The 23898-nt window shown below is 47.7% G+C and overlaps 1 protein-coding gene across 1 annotated transcript in view; it reads left to right on the forward strand.

The window, feature by feature from the left end:
- The first annotated feature begins 7033 nt into the window (after positions 1-7033).
- Positions 7034-23898, forward strand: part of LOC126523371 (palmitoyltransferase ZDHHC20-B-like) — a 41329-nt gene continuing 24464 nt past the window's right edge. Inside the window, exon 1 of the mRNA XM_050172004.1 lies at positions 7034-7247. Within this exon, the coding sequence (XP_050027961.1) occupies positions 7034-7247 (214 nt within the window). The remainder of the gene's footprint in view (positions 7248-23898) is intronic.

A 23898-nucleotide genomic window follows, 5' to 3' on the forward strand; every position in this document is an offset into this window, starting at 1 on the left:
GCATTGGTTGTACATGCAGGTATTCCCACTTCAGTGCATCGAAACGTAACATACAAGATTGCAGTGCGTGAAGATGGCAAAAAAAGACCATTTATTGTTCCTTTGTGCGTCGCCAACTGAACTAAACTCAGCTGGTTTGGGAAAATCGTGGTACATCTAATAAGTTTGTCCAGTGTCTCGAGTCTAAAGCTCGCTGCTTCAGTTGAAGAGGTTCACCTAGAAATACACGTTAAGTTAGAACATACGTTTCATCTACACTGCACTTATTGAACGAGCTTTGAATTCCCTTTTTTATTTCACAGACGCATATTATATACCGGTGCACCCGATTATGTAAGTGACGGAACAAGTGCGCTTTTAGAAGCCCACTAGTTGTCCTTAACTGCCGCACGGCTTTTCGCAAGCTGTTTGTCAATGCGCCTGTTCGAATAACATGGGACATCGAAGTTAGGTTTATTTGTGCATAAGTCTGTCGGTTTTGCGCTTGATTCTACCGACGCACAGTGCCAATCACTCGCAACGAGGGAACACGTATTTCGCACAACAAAAGTAGAGTCCTTGGAAGCATAGTTCCATCAAATCTCTTGAACCTTTATGGACGAGTGTTGTCCGCAGGCAACACACCATCATTTTTTTTCTTGCCAAGTTTTGGCTTTGAGCAGGACGATCCTGGCTAAACGTTTTTGGCCAGTGCTGAACGAGAGCCACCAAGTGTCACTTGTTCGATAGAGCAGAAGCGGAGGACGAAAAATAGATCCTGCGCGCGACTCACCTATTTTGTTGATGCGCCTTCAGGGAAAAAAGACCGGTCAGAAATCCCCAGCTGCAGAGCTAAGACTTCGATAAAGAAGAGAAACGGCAATGTGCAGTTCCGTTTCGCTTGCGATGGTAACTGCCTGTAGGAGTTACACGCAAATTTATAAATGGTGTAAGGTGAACTATGCTTTCAGTTTTCTACCTTTCTCAGACAGGTTCTGCAATGCTTTCTTTTCGTTTTCTGTGTATTTTAATGAACACCGAACACATCCTGAAGGTACTTTAAGGATAAATCATTAAATTCTTTATTGTGACCCCCTATCTCATACCTAAGTATAAGGAATAAAAGGAGAAAGAGAAAACATTCCACGACGCGTTCAAGTACCGCAACTGGTCTTGTTGAAGCGTTTGTATCGGCACTGGCTGATCGCAGATGGTTTCTTTTTTGAAAGGCTTTGGCATTGGTATGTCCGTTTGTGGAAATATTGGTGCTGCAGTCCCTTTCCTCTTTTGGTGGAATGCATTCAGTTAACGTCCTAATGACCCAAATATTCATTGGCGCAGAAGTTCGGACTATTTCGAATATTATCACGTAAACGGTACTGAAGACGGAATTCTCCAGCGAGCTCTTTGGTCTGCGGCGGAGAAATGAACAAACGAGCACTTTCAAGGCGCAATACCAAAACAAAAAAAAAAACTATTTATTAATCATGCACGAGCGTGAACAATGAAGGAAAGTGAGACAATCAACTTCTTGTCGCTCCCATGCCATGGAGTCCTGCAGGAAATGAGGCAAACGAATGCCTTTAGGGCAAACAATCTGTTTTCTCCCTTTTTTTTTTTTATTGAGTTGTAGAATTATTTCTGAATACAAAGGCTAAAGCTGCGATAGGCTGTGTACTGAAATGCTATAGAAGAAAAAAAATGTTGAGTACAACTCTATCTCCACTTTAAGCATACACATTCCTCTTTATTTTTTATATAACTTCTAATCCGAGGGCGACGGTGTAGTCTCTTACTATGGGACCCTTGTCTGTATATCATTTCTTGTAACGAATGGTTATGAACGAATAATAAACTGAAACTGAACTGATATGCAATATCATCAGCGAAGCGCAAGTTACTAAGGTATTCTCCATTTACTCTTATCCCCAATTCTTCCCAATCCAGGTCTCTGAATACCTCCTGTAAACATGCTGTGAATAGCATTGGAGAGATCGTATCTCCCTGCCTGACGCCTTTCTTTATAGGGATTTTGTTGCTTTCTTTATGGAGGACTACAGTGGCTGTGGAGCCGCTATAGATATCTTTCAGTATTTTTACGTACGGCTCGTCTACACCCTGATTCCGCAATGCCTCCATGACTGCCGAGGTTTCGACTGAATCAAACGCTTTCTCATAATCAATGAAAGCTACATATAGTGGTTGGTTATATTCCGCACATTTCTCTATCACCTGATTGATAGTGTGAATATGATCTATTGTTGAGTAGCCTTTACGGAATCCTGCCTGGTCCTTTGGTTGACGGAAGTCTAAGGTGTTCCTGATTCTATTTGCAATTACCTTAGTAAATACTTTGTAGGCAACGGACAGTAAGCTGATCGGTCTATAATTTTTCAAGTCTTTGGCGTCCCCTTTTTTATGGATTAGGATTATGTTAGCGTTCTTCCAAGATTCCGGTACGCTCGAGGTCATGAGGCATTGTGTATACAGGGTGGCCAGTTTTTCTAGAACAATCTGCCCACCGTCGGAATAATTCAGCAGTTCAGTAAAGAGCAAATAAACAGATAATTTTCCTACGCGACTCGCTTGGCTTCATGGCATGCCAGCGCCAAATTGAGGCTTCGCGCAAGCGTCGCGCCAGTCGCACGCATATCGAAGGGCGCGCGACATCGTATAGCTTCGACGGTCGAGGCTACCTCTCCAAGCAAACAGTTGGGGGTCGCCCTTTTGCAGCGCTCTCGTGCACAACGGGGGAGCGTCTCCGTGGGACGTTCCCCGTCGACGCGGAGTTCAGAGTGGATCACCGTTGCCACCGGAAGAGACACGTGGCGCCGGAACCTTCAGCGGCGGTCGCGTGTACAGGCCGCACCGTATTATACTAGCGGATAAAACACGCGACCCTGCACCGGATTATGGCTTCGGGATAGCGGATCAATGGCCAGCTAATGTGGCTTCCCGACGCGCGGGGATTATACGTCACGCGTCGACGTCACGTGGCACGCGTCTGCATCACCGACGTGTCAATTTGGAGAGGATGGAAGCGCAGTAGAGCGCTTGCCTGGGACAGGAGAAAGCGGATTAATCCTGCAACCGACATTGCGAAAGGCCCGGAGATTAATGGCGGCGGCACGTGTCGAAGTCCGCGGGGATATTTGCGGCATGCAGGCGTGATATTGGCACCGCAGGAGAGTCGGTTTGTCGACACGACGTAGGTGGGGGTCGTGTTTGTGGCGCGCGCATATAAGTTAGCGGATAACGAAAACCGAAGAACGGTCGACGGTATAAAGAGGAGGTGGGAGGCGATACACCCTAACCCCCCCCCCCCCCCCCCCATCCCGTGGGAAAAATAGATCAGCCAAAATTTACTCGGTTGAATACAGAGGACCTAGGTTTCATGAAAGTACGACCCCCGTGTCGTATGGGGAAGCACTGATGGAAGTTGCGCGGTTTCTGCAATTAGTGCCGCCAAGTGAAGATGATCCGCAGAATGCCTCGCTTGACGAAGCGTCACAAAAATAAAAATCCCTCAGTCATTTGTTCCAGGTTTTATCCTGTCCAGCGATATCATCTTTGTTTGTCACCTGCTGCAGAAACAGAATATTTGCAGTTTTGTGCAATAGTGTAATAGAAAGCCAGCGGCGCAGTTGCGATTTCTTTCTCACCACTTGATGCTCAATGTAGCTGTATATTCTAAACTGAACACATGTAACTCGTATTTATTCACATACTATATGCGACTGCCGAGAAATAAATCATGCTCCTTCTGGAGTTTCTAAAGAATACACTTCGTCATTCGTAACAGGCTTCTGCGAGAAATAAGAGCAGGCTGTTCTTTTTGGGGCTCCCGTTTCAATGCTTATTCAGTGTTTGTCTTGTTAGGTGGCCGGTTTGCACGAGATTATGGAAGGAGGACTTTAAGAAACCAAAAGGTACAGCGTCGAGAAATTGAATAGGGGTATTGTAAGCGTTTTTCAGAGACCGCACCACGTAGACAACCACACATTAGGAGACCGGTGCTGATAACTTCTTGGGAAAATTGCGTTTATCGCATCCCAGTGCTTCTGTATAGCCTTTGTTCCTACACCTTATACCTGCATTGGTCCAGGTAAAATACCGATGATGACCATGATGATGCCTTACAATGGCACATATCCACAATGGAGCACTGGCCAGGAAATCGGCGGTAGAACGGCAAGAAAAAGCTAAAATTACTCACAGTATTATTCTTTTGCATGATTAGTTAGCTCAGAATAGAATAATGAGGAGAACGTATTATTTATCAGCCATCCTGTTATGGAAAAAAACAGCTGGAATTCAAAGGGTTACATAAAGAGGAATCAAATGGAATACGGAGTTTGCGTGACAATTTTAGAGAAAGAAACAAACAAACAGCCATTGCACTCTGTGAAAGGGGTTGACCAGTGAAGCTGTTTAGCACACGACACGGAGGTGACACATAATTTTGAACAAAGGTATGCACACTCAATTATTGTCTTGATCGGTTGTCATTATTTCACTATAGCAACTGCAATCACATTCTTTGATAATGTCGGATCGATGCACGTACGCCGCTGGGTGGTCGGTTGGGCCGGATCGCTGTGGCATCACAAAGGATATGTTTGCAACACGGAACTCATAAACCGCTCCCTTTTCGGTACCGACACAACGACATTGAAATCACCCACAACAACAACAGGGGTAGTCTCAACGAAGATAATTTCCGGAAAGGGAGCAGCCATGAACCTTACTGGACTATGAGTCATCGCATTTTTTGCCTGCTTACGGGGCTTTGAGCCGTTGCTCACGGCGGTATGAACCATTGATGATGACAGTTTTTGACATGTTGTTCTGTATGTTGTATGCGTGATTAGAAAGAATTTAAACATTTTTCGCTTTACTTCTCCGACTGCTTGTAGCCTCTGCGTTACGGGGCTATGAGCGATTGCATTTTTTGCTTGCTTACGGCAGTATGAATGCTTACGGGGGTATGAGCCACTAATGATGATGATAGTTGTAGTTCACGAGGAACAAAAATGCATGGAACCCTACCCATATACACCTTCGCTGTAAAAAGGGCTAATGTCAAATTAACGCAGTCTTCTTCTTGGGTTATGAATAAAATGGCACATGGTTAGATAAACACACCTGGGGCTAAAGTCTAGACCACAGTTGATATAGATGTAGATCCTTGTGCTTTACCTGCACATACCGAATATAGGGGATTGACCAGGAAACGTGTTTTCAAAATAAAATAACAAAGAGGAAATACAAGAATTAAGAAAATATAATTTTACATAGATGGATTATAGTTAAAAGGCCTAGTTAGGAGGGAGTGGTCTTGTGCAAATGTAGTGTCGAGTGAAAAAAAATTACAAAAACGAAAAAATTCTAAATCAATTTGGTTGAAAGAAAAGGAAACACTCAGTTCTGCATTTCGAGGTTCATTCTCACTCATCTTACAATAATATACTGAAACGCAGCGCAAGACTACCCGTCGCTGTGTCTAAGAGTAAACTTCGAACGGCTAAATGTAATCCCAAAAGGAGAAGGTAGGTTTCTGTGGTTCGTTTTCTTAAAGCGAGAAGTGGTCGACAAGAAATGAAATCTTTTCGCAGAATTCATCTCACAACGAATATCGACGTTAATGCGATCAGCATTCAATCTAGCGACGCAGCGTGTTGCCAACACCGAAATGTGTGTGACGCCAGGCTGCTTTCTCACGCTTCCGATGGTGATGGTGGTTTATCGGCATGACGCTCGAAGCGGGGCGGTGACAAATAGTCACCAATCCTGCTTGAGGTAACATGTTAATCGCTAGATATTTAACGGTCTACCATTGCGTCTATGTTTCTTAATTATTTCTTGCTTCCTTAAAACCTCTATATCTACATTTTATAGTTAGCTATGACTGTAACGGATACAGACCTATCAATTTCATCCCTGCTTGAATTCCACCCTGCTTAGACCATGTGACGCACACACCCAGTGCTCGGATTTGGTGTCATGGAGTTTCACTGGAGAGGGGCACATACCCCGGGCCACATACCCAACGAACCAAGCGGGTGTCGTAGAGGTTCATTGAAAGGCCGTGCATACCCAGTGCCACAAGCCCAGTCACCCAAACTGACCTGACGGTTGGTTTACAACCCTGTTATCTCGGCACACCAGCTCGATGTGCCGAGCGAATCATGGTGAGACCGTGAACTATGCAGTGATCCAAGTTGGCGGGGAAGGTTTAGCGACGCATATACTGTGGTACAAAAGTTATAAACAGAAATATGGTGCCTCAGAAAGGCTTGGCCAGCGTTTTGATATAGGGACTTATTTTCGTCAAAGGCAGGTCGAAGATAGGTATCCCTATCGAAACGTTGGCCAAGCCTTTCTGAAGCACTTTATCCCTGTTTAACATGGGGAAGGCGGAAGATGGAAGTTCAAGACGATGAGCAAAACGAGAACAAGGTAAAAGCGGGAGCCAACTTTTCGACAAGTGGACTTGTCTTCTTTAAGGCCTTCAAAAACAAGTCCACTTGTCGAAACGTTGGCGGCCGCTTTTACCTTGTTCTCGATTTGCTCATCGTCTTATCCCTGTTTGTAAATATTATACCACAGTGTGGTACTCCATATGCAGGCGCCCTGCTTGATTTTATAGACAGAGATAGATAGAAAATGGGACGCCTATAGAGCTCGAGAGACTGTCAGACGCCGAAAAGTGCGTGAAGTACCTTAAGAATACTAATCGTACCTCCAAATTTTCTGTGGTCTTGCCTACCCTACAAAAAAGAAAAAGAAGAACAGAAAACAAACAAATTGGGTAGAGTGGCAGATCAGCCTCGTGCAAATGAAAATTCGAGTAAGAACATCGTCTCACGCCGAACGAGTTGAAAAGACAACGAATTAGAACGTCCTCTTTGTTCTGAATGTAACCACTTTCTTCACTCACCCGATTCTTGGCCAATTTTCACTAGTGGGTATGAGCCACGCTTGGAGGCAAAACAATCAATAAATTAATTGGGCGCGCGAAGTGACTCACTCGTGCAAGAAGAAGAAACTGAGGATGCCCCGAGGTCGACTGGGTTTGGCCGACCCGTTCTTTGAATGGCTACCCGTCGTAGGCGTCGTGGCGCTGCTCATTTGGACGTACTACGCCTACGTGACCGTACTCTGCGGCAGACTGGTCGAAGACGACGTGCTCCGCCGGTTGCTGGTGGTCGCCTTCCATGCGCTCTTCGTGCTTTGCGTCTGGTCCTTCGTCTACACGACGTTCACCGGTGAGCTCTCCTTTGCGACGAAGCTGTTAATGCGTCTAGAAACGCCTGAAAATGTTCCTTAGATGCCAATTCTTAGTTTAGTGAAAGACTGCACCACTCACATAGTTTACATACTTCGAGAAAATACAGGGAGTGTTGGTCGTGATACGCAGGCGAAGTTCGAAATGTGTGCGCCAATTAGGGGCAATGGAAAATTACTAAACATTCAATTTCGGTGCGTTTAGAAGCAATATATGAAATGCTTCAAATGTTTCGCCGCTTGCCTTGGAGGACCAAGAAGGGCAAATGCTTCATGTTTACAGAAAATGGGGACGACTATATGTGTTACAAGTGCCAAACGTTTGAAGTGCGCAGGTCAGTTTTGTGCTTTCAAAATGTTTAATGAGTACTTGTCTTCCGGCAATCTTTACGCGTGACACGTGCGATGTAGATACTTTCTTGCTGTTTCCTTGGTGAACTATGTGAGGTACGTTGTTTATAGTGGGTTCAAATATGCAAAACCTAGTGAGAGACGAATGATAAATATCGTTATGGTGAAGGGAAGGAAGAAGTTGGATTGGACGAGAGGAAGACGAAGTCTGGCAGTTGCCTGAACGCCATTAACCTCAGTTGTAAATATACATTATTCTACACTCGTGGGCCTGCTTTCTTCCTGCAACATTTTGGTGGAAGGTGCGGGGTACAATCACGGAACTTCGCAGCGGACGTCATCTACCTGCCGCCACAATGGCAAATCAACCGACACAAGCGACAACGCCTCAGCAGCCCGTGCCAACGGTCATCCTCACTCATCCGCGGGACCCAGGCACATTTTGTGGCACGGACAACGCCGACGTCGAGGACTGGCTTAAGATGTACGAGCGAGTGTGCGACAACAGGTGGGATCCTACAATGATGCTAACAAACGTGATATTTTATCTAAGAGGAACTGCGAAGCAATGGTACGACACACACGAAGCTGACCTAACGAGCTGGGATGTCTGCAAAGAAAAAATGCGAGACCTGTTTGGCAGACCTATCGGTCGTCAGCTGGCAGCAAAAAAAGAACTTGCGTGCCGCGCTCAGACGTCCACAGAATCCTATGTCATGTACATACAGGATGTGCTGGCCCTCTGTCGCAAGGCTGATGACAACATGACCGAGGCAGACAAGATTGGTCACATACTGAAAGGTATTGCAGACGATGCCTTCAATCTCCTGATGTGTAAGGATTGTGCCACTGTGGATGCAATTGTAAAGGAGTGCCGGCGCTTCGAACAAGCGAAGGGCCGCCGCGTCGCTCAAACTTTCGACCGATTGCCCAATACCGCCGCGACATCTTCTTGCGAAGACCCGGCGCGGTTCGTTCAGCCCGCAGGACCGGAAGATATCACGCGCATCGTTCGTCGTGAGCTTGAGGCCATGGCTCCGGCTCCAGTTCGTCCTGACTGTCGGGAAAGCGTGCCCGCTATCTCCCTTATACAAGCGGTCGTTCGGAAGGAAATGGCAAGTTTGGGCATTCCATCTCTCTGCTCGGTCCGCCATACGAACACCTACCAGATTTCTCCGGCCGCCCGCTCCCAGACGCAAAGCTTTCCGCCACCCCGTCGCAACCCAGCTGACTGGCGTACAGCGGATGATAAACCCATCTGCTTTAATTGTTCCGGTATTGGACACATCGCCCGTCATTGCCGCAACCGCTGGTCGTCGCCTCCTCGGTGGTCGTCTCCGAGTCACTACCGCCAAGTACCAGACAATCGCACTTTCTCGCCCTATACGCCGACTAGGAACATCAACGCCGACAGTGCTCCACCAAGATCTAGCCGCTCCCCGTCTCCGCAAGGTCGTAGGTCCCGTTCGCCTCTCGTTCACCGCTCTTCGTCCCCTTCTGCAACCGGTCGCTTCGCTTCGGGAAACTAGGCGGTGCAGCTCCCGGAGGTGAAGCTGTAACTACGACCCGGCCCACAAATCCTCTGTTGACCCTGCCTACATGTGGAAACCTACTGGACATTGAAGTTGATGGCGTTCCTGTTTGATCTCTCGTTGATACAGGAGCGCAGCTTTCAGTTATGAGCGCTGCTCTCCGCCGAAGGCTCAAGAAGGTTCTGACAACCGCCGTACTGGGCACTGTGCGAGTCGCCGGTGGGAGTACTACACCTGTCCTTGGAATGTGCACAGCACGTGTGACCATTGGGGGCCATTATGCCGTTGTTCTATTTATCGTCCTTGAACACTGTCCGCACGACCTGATTCTCGGCCTCGACTTCCTTTCGAAACACTCTGCCCAAATTGACTGCTCCGCAGGTGTTGTACAGTTGGATCTGCCGCTTCCTGCCGACACAACTTGTAATTCACACCGCTTATGTTCTGCTGAGTTTGCAAGGCTGTCTCCACAAGCGGCTACAAATGTCCTCCTGACGCCCTGTCCTCCCGTACGTGATGGATGGCGAGTACGTCGTGTCGCCGCTTACTGACGTGGTTTTGTCGCGCCATATTGCCCTGCCGAGCACCTTAGTCCGGATCCGCGAAAACTGCACTCGCATGCCCATCCTCAATTATGGATTTTCGTTGCATGTGCTGCCACACGGTATCGCCATAGCGCATATCACTCCTTTGGAAGAATTTGAGGTTGCTTCTTTGACCTCTGAATCCTTCCTCCGTATCAACGGATCTTTTTCACCAACTCCACCCTACTCGACGCCTACTGACGATGTTTCTAAGATGATCGCCCCTGACCTTCCTTCCGAGCAAACAACAGCTCTTCGTCACCTCCTGTCATCTTATCGGGACATCGTTGATTTGGACGACCGTCCACTTGGCCAGACATCTGTTGTCACGCATCGCATCAACACCGGTGACGCCAGCCCCATTCATAGGCGGCCATATCGTGTCTCCGCAACAGAAAGGGCCATCATTCAGAAAGAGGTAGACAGGATGATGGACAAGGACATCATTGAACCTTCAAGTAGCCCGTGGGCATCACCAGTTGTCTTAGTAAAGAAGAAAGACAACTCGTGGCGCTTCTGCCCTGACTACCGTCACCTCAACAGGATAACAAAGAAGGATGTTTATCCCCTGCCGCGCATTGATGATGCTCTTGACTGCCTTCACGGATCCCAATACTTTTCATCAATTGACCTCCGCTCCGGCTATTGGCAGATTAGCGTCGATGAGATGGACCACGAGAAAACAGCCTTCGTCACACCGGACGGTCTGTACCAATTTAAAGTCAAGCCGTTTGGATTATTCAATGTGCCAGCTACATTCGAGCGCATGATGGGCTCTCTCTTGCGCGGCTTGAAGTGGTCTACATGCCTCTGTTACCTCGACGATGTGATTGAGTTTTCGCCGAACTTTGAGAGCCATCTGCGGCGCCTCGCAGGGCTGGCCTTCAGCTAAACTCCTCCAAGTGCCATTTCGGTAGCCGTGAAATTAACATGCTCGGCCATTTCGTAAACGCCGCCGGAATCCAACCTGATCCACAGAAAGTTCACGCCGTGCGAAATTTTCCTGTACCTTGTCCAACAAACGATGTCCGTAGTTTTCTGGGCTTATACTCTTATTTCCGGCGATTTGTCAAAAATTTTGCCGACATAGCTCGCCCTCTCACTGAACTTTTTAAGAAAGACGTCTCTTTCTCTTGAGGACCACTGCAGGAGAAAGGGTTCTCTGCCCTGATTGAGCGGCTTACAACGTCCCCAATTCTGTCCCACTTTGACCCTTCTGCGCCCACTGAAGTACGAACTGACGCGAGTGGTCATGGCATCGGCGCTGTCCTCACTCAGCGTCAACAGGGCCAAGACCGTGTCATCGCTTACGCAAGCCGCCTTCTTTCCACGCCCGAGCGAAATTACTCCATTACTAAGAGAGAATGTCTCGCGCTCGTATGGGCGGTTGTGAAATTTCGGCCGTACCTTTTCGGTCGGAGCTTCTGCGTCGTAACCGATCATCACGCCCTCTGCTGGCTCTCCTCTTTGAAGGACCCAACTGGACGACTTGCACGTTGGGCCTTGCGTCTACAAGAATATACATTTTCTATTATGTATAAATAAGGCCGCCTGCATAAAGACGCTGACTGCCTGTCCCGCAATCCCGTGGATCAACGAGCAGCGCAAATATCCTGTTCTTCGAACACTTATGGAACGCCTAACCTCCTTGCCCAATGACCCGTCCCTCCGGATGTTCACCTTGCGCGATGGAACTTTATACCGTCGTAGCGTTCGTCCTGACGGCCCGGAGCTCCTCCTAGTCGTTCCCAAGCACCTTCGACTAGCCGTCCTCCAGCAACTTCACGACGCTCCTACTGCTGGACATCTGGGCATCACTCGTACATACGACCGCCTGCGGCGCCACTTCTTCTGACCCGGCATTTATCGCTCTGTGCGTGTCGCTTCTTGCGACCTGTGTCAGCGCCGGAAGACGCCTGCTATGCCTCCCGCTGGTTTGCTGCAACCAATTGATATCCCTACAGAGCCCTTCTTCCGGGTCGGCCTAGACCTCCTTGGCCCCTTTCCAATTTCCATCAAAGGAAACAAATGGATTGCTGTAGCAACCGATTATGCCACGAGATATGCCATCGCACGAGCGCTACCAACCAGCTGCGCTACTGATGTCGCCGACTTCTTACTATACGACGTCATCCTGCACCACGGCGCCCCTCACCAGTTGCTGACGGATCGCGGCCGCTACTGTCTATCGAAGGTCGTCGATGATCTGCTCCGCTCCTGCTCTACAGAACACCAGATTGCTACCGCGTACCATCCTCAAACGAACGGCCTCACCGAGCGACTCAACCGCACGCTAACTGAAATGCTGGCCATGTACGTTTCCGACGATCACCGCGACTGGGACGTCGCTTTACCATACATATCTTTCGCATACCACTCGTCCCGTCACGACACTGCCGGATTTTCACCATTTGACCTGTTGTATGGCCGCGACCCCACCTTGCCCTTTGACACGTTGCTACCTTCCGCAGTACAATCACCCAGCACTGGTTACGCTCGCGATGCTATTGACTTAGCCGCCCAGGCCCGAGAAATCGCCCGTCATCGCCTCACAGTCTCGCAAGCTTCTCAAAAGCGACGCTACGACCTTCGGCACCGAGGCTCCCATTTTTCACCTGGTTCCCCTGTCCTTCTCTGGACGCCTTCACGTCGCGTCGGCTTGTCGCAAAAGCTACTTTGCCGTTATTCTGGTCCGCACCAGATCTTACGCCAACTGTCCGACGTGACATACGAGATTGCCCCAGTCGGTCAGCCTTCAGTGCCTCCCAACGTCACCAGCGATGTTGTTAACGTCGCCAGGCTGAAGCCCCATGTCCCCCCATTAAATGAGGCTCTATACCTTCCACCGAGACGCAGCTACTCCGCCGGGAGGGTGATGTTACGGTGAAGGGAAGGAAGAAGTTGGATTAGACTAGAGAAAGACGAAGTCTGGCAGTTGCCTGAACGCCATTAGCCTCAGTTGTAAATATACATTATTTTACACTCGTGGGCCTGCTTTCTTCCTGCAACAATGTTTACTATCTGTACGTTAACTACAGCCTTTGTAGAAAGTTATCCGATCAAGCGGTCCAGAATTATAGTGCCGTTATCTGCAATGTTTTCAATAATACTAAGACAACTGTACGAGACACCAGCTTACAGTTTAGTAAAAGTAGAGTAAATGTTAAATTTAACGTGTGCTGGAACTTCGACGTTCTTGGCTTAATTACAAGCGGTGCAAAGTATTTACTTCACCCTAGTTTTCTTTCTTTTTCAAATTCTAATGCGTCATACGAGGCTCGTAGTTGTGTTCTCCGGCGTACTAGGTGCACTAAACAATTGACGAAAACAGGGCGCGCATTATGGGTAAATAAAACACGAAGTTTGATATGTGTGCATTTATTAGTTTTCTTTTTTTTATACATATGGAAGTGTACCGAGGTGTTGTGAGTTTGTTTCACGACCCGCACACAGTGTAGCCCGCTGCCCTGGCATAAACAGTAATGCCACCACGGTCATATTTAGCGAAAATGGGAGGAGCGCTATGGCAAATGTGTCTGCTTAGTTAAATTCGTGTGCATGAGATATAGACCTCATCAAATATGACTTTGTGAAGGGCTCAAAAGCATTACACCTCCACGCTGTGATCCAGTGCCCAGAGCAAAGTTAGGCAAGGTTTATACTTTTGCAAAAATGAGAGGCACGTTATGGGCGATGTGTAAGCAAAATTGAAAGTGCGTAGACTAATTGCGAACTACATAATTAAAAATTACAAGTATACCGGAGCGTCATGAGTTTATCGAGCGGTGCAAAATTTAGCCCGCTGCCCTGGCATAACTACAAATACCACCAACATCAAGCTTAGCGCAGGCATAGAACAAACCCTGAGGCAAATGTTCGTGCGAAGTTTATTGCCTACAAGTGAAATACAGCCCTTTCAAAAACTTTTTTGCTGCTCGAAAGCTTTATATACTCATTTCGCTCTATGTGTCTCAGTCTTCCCAGGGACCTTACACAAATGTTACGCTTCTCCCAAGTAAGGGACGTGGTATTATGTGTAGCTAAAATTAAGTGTTGTGGTTAATTACGGCTAGTGCTATTAAGTACTTACGTGACTGTTTTGGAATGTTATGAGTGAGTTTTACGAGTTGCACCAAACTTTACCCGCTTTGTTGGCCTAACCATTCCTGTCGCCGAGATCAATTATAGCGTAAATGTGGGGAACGCTATGACAAATTAGTGTGCGCGAATTCAAATGCATGTGAAATTTGCTACGCACACTGTGCATTTAACATCGCGCACCACTTTTTCATAGCGTTCTTCCCATTTACAGTACAATTGATCTCGGTCTCATGTGTGGTTATGCCAGGACAGCGCATATGGATGAAAAATTGCTTTTGTAAAACATTCCTGTAGCAACTCCTTGAAAAAATTATATGACCAGGTTACACTGTTTCTTTTTTTTAACGCACCGAGGAAACTCTACGTTATGCGAAGTTTATAATTAGCAGAAATAGATGCAAATGCTAGTGCAATGTTTGTTTAATTTCTCACGTTTCTGGGATAGCTGAAAGCGCTGCAAATAATTATTTAACCCTCGTGTCCTTTCATATATTTTCAGGCGTTTTTGTGAGTTTCCCACGGTGTCCGTGGTGAACGAAATGAGGCGCCTTGTTTATGTTTGGTATGGCGGTATGGTATGACGTGCATGCGATATTCAAACTGCGCATGTTGATGGTGGCCTTTCAAATAAATTACTTATGCAAGTGATCTGCAGCCTTATGTGTATGTGTTACGAGTAGCTGAGGACTTAGCCCGTTGCCCTGGCATAATTACCAATGCCACCAAGGGCAGCAAATTTAGATGAAATAGTGGGAACGTTGTGGCAAACTCGTGTGAAGGCAAGTTCGTGTGGCCAAAAGCAAGCCTTTCCAAAAAGATTTCCAGACAACTGTTCGCAAGTATCATACCGCCGTAATCAGGTCTGATTCCTATTGTCCCGAGATAACTCTATGTTACGTGTAGTTTATATTGGGTAGAAATGGAGGTCATGTTATTCCAATGTGATGCGAAACGTTCCCCTTCTTGACCTATTTAGAAGCGTGGCAAGTAATTACTAAATTTTCCTTTTTACTTTTTTGTTATGCGTCATACGAGGTTTATAGTATGTTTCTTCGGCACACTCGAGGAAAGAAAGGGGGCCCCTTGTGTATTTATTATTTAATGTAGGGAAAAATTATTGCTAATACCTTGGCGAAGTTCAAAATTCGTGGACTAATTACGGCATTAGCAGTAAATTTAGGAAAGAAATTATGGGGTTTTACGTGCCAGAACGACGATCTGATCTTCAGGCACGCCGTAGTGGGGGACTCCGGATTAATTTTATCCATGGGGTTCTCTAACGTGCACCCAAATCTAAGCACACGTTTTTTTTTTCATTTCTTATTCGTTGATGTGCGGTCCCATGGGTAGATTACGTATGCAAATGGTCCCAAGCATTATAGCACTATTGAACGCAGAATTTGCGCCGCTGGCCTGGGAGAATTGTGAACGCAAGTGAAATTACATTTACTGAAAAATAGTCAGGGGAGCGGGTCATTACGGCCATAGTTAGCGAAATAAATTTCTGCGCACTAATTAATATATTTTCACAATTTCATTTTCAAGTGTTCGAACGGGTTACATGCAGGCGATATTTCCAATAGGCCACTCTTACGCGCGGCGTTCTCAAATATATGTGATTTAATTACGGGCGACTGAAATGCTGAAAGCACCTGCTCGAAATAAACAGCCTCGCCGGAAATTCGATTGTGCTTGTGCAAGGTCGCACCAGTCTGTTGTCATTTTTCTCAACCCTCTGTAGTCGGTGACAGCTAATAATGCAGTGGCATATGTGTAACGCCATGGGAATCGATCAAAATGCAGAAAGTTTGATGGAGTGGCAGCGGCACCGCTGTATATTTTTATAGATGTGCCACCCAATAACGTTCGGTGACTTTCGAGAACTTTGTGTCCCTGGTTTTAGAATAAAACCTGGACGCCTTGGAAACTTGAATAGGCGGAATGATGATATCAGTACTCGCCAACAGATTATACTTCAGGTAGAAACGACGAGCTTTAATTTTCCGATTAGCCAATAACATTTAGATTTGCACACCGAAAGCACTTAAACTTGGAGCGGACTCCAGATGGCGTGGCTTTTTTAGAGAGGTGAAGAGCAAGTACACTGCGGATTTTTTTCTAGTAAATTCATAGGTTAACGCTAAATATTGTTCGCAAGGAAGCAAAAGCAAGAGCTCTGATGTATTGTATTTCGCCCAAAGGTTTCATCCACGGTTGAAGCATCAAAGCGCATTACAGTATCTCTCTCCGGTAAAAGCAGTTTTCCTTGTTGTCATTCGTTAGTTATGAAAAGCGCTTACACGAGCTCGAATCTCCCAGGCATAGACCTTAAACATATATCTGCCTTCAGGGGAGGCGTCTGAGCACGTGATGGTAGCTTTTAGACCCGCTGGCCAATCGCCGTATTAGACAACCAAAAGCAACCGGTCACGGGCTTTTGGTTCACAAAAGAAGGGGATATTTTTGCTTCGCTGGAAATTGCAAACCTTTCCGGGCTATAGCCGCAGTCATCATAGCATTCGTCATCATTATTTACGCTTAAACATCGTTATTTACGATGTCACCCAATGTCATTCGATGTCTGCCAATCAAGAAAATTTATTCCCATTCCCGAATCGTCTGTCGATTTCACCCTGCGCTTTCCTTTTACTGGCACAAATTATGTTGCTCCAATAGATCACCGCTTATCTAGTCTACGTTTTAAATGCTCTGCCCAACCCTTGTCGACCTCACGTTCCCGCTGTCAGCTCTATTTGATGTGTTGTAAAGCCCTATAACATCGCGAACCGAGGAGTTAGGGCGTACTCGCGGCTACTAAAAGTTGCGATTTCGGACTTGTCATCATCATCATCATCATCATCATCATCATCAGCCTGGTTATGCCCACTGCAGGGCAAAGGCCTCTCCCATACTTCTCCAACTACCCCGGTCATGTACTAATTGTAGCCATTTTGTCCCTGCAAACTTCTTAATCTCGTCCGCCCACCTAACTTTCTGCCGCCCTCTGCTACGCTTCCCTTGCATTGGAATCCATTCCGTAACTTTTAATGACTATCGGTTATCTTCCCTCCTCATTACGTGTCCTGCCCATGCCCATTTCTTTTTCTTGATTTCAACTAAGATATCATTAACTCGCGTTTGTTCCCTCACCCAATCTGCTCTTTTCTTATCCCTTAATGTTACACCTATCATTCTTCTTTCCATAGCTCGTTCGGACTTGTACCTTAAGGAAAACTTGGGCCGCAAAGCCTATTTCGTCTTTTTTTTTCTGCCATTTCTGCCTTTTCGAAACTAGTGCAGTCACTTTGGCATTCTACGTGGCACTTTAGTCCCACGTGTTCTTCATGAATGACTACTAACGCACCATATCTCGTTCGAGGCAGACATGAACTTGCCGGCACAAAGTTGATCTGCGTGCCGTCGTGCACAATCTCGTCTCTTTCGCACAGACTCTTGTTTCTGGCATAGGGCACACTTACGTAGCCAAATATATCAAGCGCGTCCTTGTTTTTTGGTACAGCCAGCAGAAATTTGCCACAAAATCAATTGTTAGTTATCAGCCTAGGGCTCACATTTCTTTTCTGAAAACTTTCGGACGCCCTTGAACATTGCGATAAATTCCGATCGTGAAATTCGAAGCAGAAAAAGCGCGCGAGGACTTTATTGTATATGGCTGCACACCAACCATTTGCTGTCATTAGCAAAGCTTTGCTTCACTTGTACCATTGAATGAGCGGTTTTTTGGAGCTTTCATTATCATACCGTAATATGAAATTCCTGCACCAATACTGCATGTTACTCACTGCTTAAATTAATATACTGATCATGTGAATGTTATATAAGACATTCAGGCTGCATAAACTAGTTTTCACATCCAGTGGAAGTACCTGGTATCTGACTGCTGACAGTTCTTAGATTAAAATTATGGGGTTTTACGTGCCAAAACCACGGTCTTATTATGAGACACGTCATAGGTGGGGACTCCGGAAATTTGGATCACCTGCGGTTCCTTAAAGTGCGCCTAAATCAACGTACACGGGTTTTTTCGCACATCGCCTCCATCGAAATGCGGCCGCCGTGGCCGGGATTCGATCCCGCCACCTCGTGCTTAGCAGCCCAACACCACAGCCACTAAGCAACGATGGCGGGTCTGACTTCTTCGTGATAGATAATGGCCAATGTCCTGGTCATACTTCTGCTTCCAGGTTATCACGTTGCTGCGCTGCTGGACCACACAATCAGCTTCCACCACCACAGCCGTACACATTCTTCGTTAACCTCCAAAGTAGAGCTGGTAAAACGCAACGTGAAAGACAAAAAAAAGTGGAAAATAAATTAGAAATTAGTGGTTAAAGAAACGAGCAATGGTGGTCTATTTGGGCGAGGTGCGTGAAAGGTAACTTATTTTATAATGATTGATAATTACACTATAAAGCGAAAATTCGGGACACTGACACAAGTCGCAGTGCCGGATCTCCCTTAATTACATACTGAATGCGCCACTGCTAGAGAAAGTCGCCAAAGGACTTCGCTCTAAATATCATCACCTCTTTCAGTATCCACTGGACACTGTCCCAACTAATAGAGAAAATTTATTAATTCGAAAGCATTAAATGCCCCATTACGTGTGAAAGTCCCTCGGCGTAGTCGGCCTGACCGACAGATGGCAGCAAAAATGGCCGATGGCGCAGAGTTTGTTGAAGTTTCGTTGGGCGCCTTTGTCATTCTCGTTTTTCTTACGCGCAAGCGTATTTAGACCGCCGCCAGTGAAGTCGGTGATGCCATGTTTGAAGCCCCGATGGAAATCTCTGCGCAGGCGGAGGAAAGCGCCTGAAGGTTGAACTCCGGCAGCAACTGCCTATCGCGCAGTCGCGCGGGCCGAATATTGAAAGTGATCTGTGTAGGGATGAGAGTAAGTGCGCCGATTGCTCATACCATTGTGCGTTTTCTCTTTGTATTCTCTCCGCTCAGTTTGCTTCGAAAGGACAGACACCACGAAGTTCACTTCGCTCGGTGCTGCTGCCTTGCTTCCTTACGCCAGCGTTTCGACAGCGAGTGCCCAACTTCCGCGGCGGCTGCGCATGGCTCGGCCGCGCGAGCCCTGTCTTGAAAGCGATCAGTCATGCGGACAGTCTAGGCATCTATCATAGAAGCCAACATACAAAGACACGAAGGACAACATAGGGGAAGTTCCTTGTATTTACTAATTGAATTAAACGAAATGATAAATTAGTGGCAGTGACAGTAGATGAAAGACAACTTGCCGCAGGTGGGGAACGATCCCACGTCTTCGCACTACGCCTGCGATGCTCTAACCAATTGAGAGCTAGCCGCGGCGCCGTTTCTTTCCCCTTTCTTCTCGTTCCTGCATAACGAGAGTCTAGAATCCGGCACCATTAATTCCTTCAGCTAGCATGTGCGGGTTTATTCACCAGTTTCCTTCACCCAGAAAGATCACGCACTCGTGACGCATATGGCAGAAAGGATGTTCCACATCCGCCGCCAAGGTATGTGAGTGGTGGCGCTGGCTAACACTCTCAAGGTTGGTTGTAGTAGCAACACATAAATACCCAAGAAAGTGAATAGTGAAACCGCGCCCCGGTAGCTCAATTGCTTAGAGCATCGCACGCGTAATGCGAAGACAGGGGATCGTTGCTCACCTGCGGCAAGTTGTTTTTTCGTCCTTTTTCATTGCCAATAATTTATCATTTCTTCAATTCAATTAGTAAGTACAAGTTATTTCTCCGATGGTTGTCCTAGGTACAATTGTTTGTTGGCTTCTCATGATAAGAATAATAATAACTGGGCCCCTCGATTAACCCCCTTTCTTCTCAGTCTACGCATTGTTGCGACTTTGAAGTGGTCCCGTAGCGCTCGTCACCCGTTTCGTGACACAGCGTTGCCAGCTCTCTAGTTGGTAGCGAAGACTCCGAGTCAGGCGTCGGTGAGAATGACAAAAGGGACTTTATACACTATATACAGGTCATTATACAAGACAAGATCGGATCGGCACGAGGGCAGAGAGCTAACAGCAAACGTGACTGTTCCCGCACGGCGACGTCCGGCGAGACTCCAACGCGTAACACATCTCACTCCACTCGAGAGCGGCACTCGGCTCACGGTGATTCGGCGGATCCGCTTCTCCAGGCGGCGGCGTCGGGGCTTATAAAGCCCCGAGAAACGATTGTCACTCAAACGGCCCATTACAAAGCCAGCACTCGACGGTCGTCCGAGAGGTCCAACCAGTGACTGCGCTGGCCACCCGTTTCAAATTTGCCGCGCGCGGTTACCTCCAGGGGAAAGGAAATACGGCGCCGGGCTCTCTAGCACTTTGTTGCACGTTTGGACATGTCGCTCGCCAATTCTCCTCCGCAGGACGCCGGTGCCTGGCGGAGCAGCATCTTAACCTTGTCAAGGGAGCGCTAGGGCGCTGTGCCTTTCGGCGCAGCCCCGGGTTTGTCCAAAGGGCGTTCGCAGGATAAATTCTGCATCTTGTACATTCGGAATCCGGGCTGGTTGTACGGGCACAACAGTATCCCCGCCATCAGATAAGGCGCCAGGAAGACGAGCTGCCTCCACGTGGCTCGGATGCCAGGCGCGCACGTTCATCAGGCTCGTCCAAGTTCACGTCCAGTGTCCGGACGCCAGGTAACTTCACGTGCCCAGGTCCTACTCGCCGGGACAGGAGCTCTGCTCACAGCGTTGTCGCCAAGGCACCCCGACCAGCTCCGCTCAGGTCGTTCCGATGCCCTTGCTTCTCGCCGCTAGTCATGGTTGGTCGTTCTGCAGCTTGCAAAACCGACCGGCAAAAGGCAACACCCAACACGAGCAAGTGCCCTCTGTCTCCCTTCAAACACCAGACAAGGCCATAATCGAAATCAACCTAACTAAATTGCTATCCCCATTTTTACTCCCGCTGCAACAAGAGGCAGGTGTACGATGTGGTACACAAGGCTCAAACAACCATATTTCAAATTAACAACACACCAAAATATCAGGAACAATTAATAATCAGCAATAATAATGAAAAAATAGAATGGTCCCCTTGAAATCACTTGGACCGAAAACATAGTACTGAGGAAGCAAATGAGCTCATTCATTTTTTTTCCCTACCTCCCTGCGAACATGACAGGTTGTCGCGAAGCAAGGGAAGGTAAGTAACGAGTAGGTCACTGAAAGACGCGTGGCCTAGAATGCACGACTTAGAGCATCTGCGTTCGCGTTCAACCTTCCCTTCTTATAACGGACAACGAGGCTGTTCCAGCATTAGCTCTAAACCACATACCTTCCTATCCTACATACCTGCCTGCCGATGGCAGCATTTACCGTCATGCTTATAATCGCGTGACGCTGAATGTAGGGTTTCATTAGGTTCCTGTGGCAAATTTTTTTGGGCTGTCTCCCTAATTTAACTTCGTAGTTAGTATCGGAAAGCTTGGTAATAACCTTTGCGGGCCCCTCCCAATGAACCTCGAGCTTGTTTTTTTTTTTTTTTTTTTTTTGTCGACGGTCGCAGCAACATCACTTGGCTACCTACTTCGAAGGTGCGTTTTTTTTTATGATTTGTTGTAGTATTCCTCTGACAAGGTTTTCGCCGCCTTCATGTGGTTCTCTACAATATCTTTGGTTTTCCCGAGCCTCTCAAGGAGGTCGAGGTCGTACGAGACTACATTTGGGTCGTCGTCACTGCCTTCCCAAGACTCTCGCAGCATGCGCAGCGAAGTTCTTAGGCTCCGGCCATATACAAGCTCCGCGGGGCTAAAGCCTGTGCTCTCATGGGGAGCAGATCTCAAGGCGAACATAGCGGCAGAAATGCAGGCCTCCCAGTCACAGTGACGCTCAAAGCACAGGGCTCTCAATATTCGCTTCAGCACCGAGTGCATCCGCTCTACTGGGTTAGATTGCAGGTGATGGATGGAACTGTGCACTACTTTAATGCTGTATCCTTCCAAAAAAGTAGAAGTTAGGCCGCTGGTGAAGACGCTGCCATTGTCGCACTGAATCTCCGAACGGAACCCGACGCGTGCGAACATTGAGAGCAGAGCGTCCACGACCTGGGAGGGACTTAGCTCCTTAAGAGGTACTGCCTCGGGGAACTTGGTCGCGACACACAGGGTGGTCAGAACATACCTACAACCATTCGTTGATTCTGGCAGAGGGCCTACAATATCGATTACTAGTCGCTGAAAAGGCTCGGATACGACTGGCACCAACTTCATCGGCGCCTTCCACTTGTCAGTGGATTTTCCGACTCTCTGGCAGGTGTCGCAAGAGCGCACGAATTGTTCGACATCCTTCCAACAATACGGCCATCCAAACTCCTGAGCGATTCTAGCCTTGGTCTTTTTTAAGCCGAGATGCCCTGCCCACGCATTTTCGTGCGCGAGTTCCAGTAACTGTCGGCGATATTTTCGAGGAATCAGAAGCTGCTCATATTTGCGACCCTGCTTATCCGTGTAGCGGTGCTACAATAAGCCAGATTCCTCATAAAATCAAACCCTATTTTTTTCCACTCCCAGTTTGACGGTCTTCATCACATCTGCTATTGAACAGTGTTCCTGTTGCTCGCGAATCAGAGTTTCCCTTTGGACTGCAGCCAGCTCCTGCCAGCTAGCGGAGACCGGAGCTAGTGTGGAGCCTGCGTCGCCCAACTGCGGCGTCGTGTCCATATCGCGGCTAGCACTGTACGTTTCACTCCCAGTCACTTCCAGGACACGCTCGCCCAGGCCAGCCTCCGAGCTCTGCCTCTCCTGTGCCTGCTCGCCACTCAAGTTACCTTGATCGGTCCGTGTGCCGCACCGCTGTTCACTCACCGACGCAAATTCAAGTTCCCTCGACAGCTGGCGCGCTTTGGATCGCGTGAGGGCCATGTACGCCACGTCGGCAAAGAATGATTTGCCCTGATCCTTCAGCAGCTGCTCCGAGCTATTTGAGAAGAGGTAGGGAAAGTGCTCCTGGAGGGCGGCAGGCACAGCGGCTTCTGTGTTAAGTTTCCCAAACTCTCCTTCCATGATAACCGTCGCGATCGGTAAACAGACACTGTCCTCCTCGGCCACTTGCCGTATCCAAGCGCACTCTCCCGTAAAATCACACGTGGAGACGAAAGACGGGTGGACAACGTCCATAGTTGCTGCCGAGTCTCGAAGTGCTCTGCACTTTTTGCTGTTTACCTTAATTTCCTGCATATATGGCTCCAATAGTCGTATGTTTTTGTTAGTTTCCTGCAGTGTTGCAAAAGAAATTTTCCCTGGGCACTTCGCAGCGATGTGTCCTTGCTTTTTGCAATTGTAGTAGGTTAACGGTTTCCGTTTTTCAAGAGAACGCGTCGTATCGTTTCATGGCTTGGGACCATCGCTATCATTCTGAGATGCATTCTGTCCTTCCCTTACAGTTTCTTTGGTAAGGGACTCGTCTTTCCGAAACTCGCGAGGCGTGATTTGCTTCCTATCGTCGGGCTTCCCGGAAAACCCATCTCTCCTATCTGCTTTTTCTACGTGCACTGCCTTGCTGTGCACGCTGCGGCGGGTGTAATACCCTTGCGCTAACTCTGCTGCCTTGTTTAGCTTAACCTCCTTTAGCCTATCTTGCAGCCAGAGTCTGACATCCTCATCAATGCAACGGTAGAACTGCTCCAACGCGATGCATTCGACGATTTTGTCGCGGTCGTCGTAAACCTCTTCGCCCTTCAGCCATTCCACCAGGTCGGCTTTTAGACGAAACGCGAAGTCAACATTCGACTCCCTGCCCTGTTTTGCATACGGGAACCTCTGCCGGAAATCTTCGGGCGACAATTTGTACTTCTGCAGTAGCGCTTCCTTCACATCACTGTAGCTCTCAAACGCCTCTTTCGATAAGCAAGTTGTTACGTCCGATGCCTCTCCAGGAAGCAAGGCTAACAGATTCTGTGCCCAGAGGGATCGCTCAGTGCCATGCCGTTCGCACACGGGCTCAAATTTCATGAGGTATTTGGCCATATGCTCTCCGACGACAAAGGGTGGAAGTTCATCGCGTATTGTGGGACCGTTAGAAGTGAGACTAGGCGCCGGCGAGCTATTTCGGGTCTC

Source organism: Dermacentor andersoni, chromosome 6 (assembly GCF_023375885.2).
Source record: "Dermacentor andersoni chromosome 6, qqDerAnde1_hic_scaffold, whole genome shotgun sequence".
Taxonomy (NCBI): Eukaryota; Metazoa; Arthropoda; class Arachnida; order Ixodida; family Ixodidae; genus Dermacentor; species Dermacentor andersoni.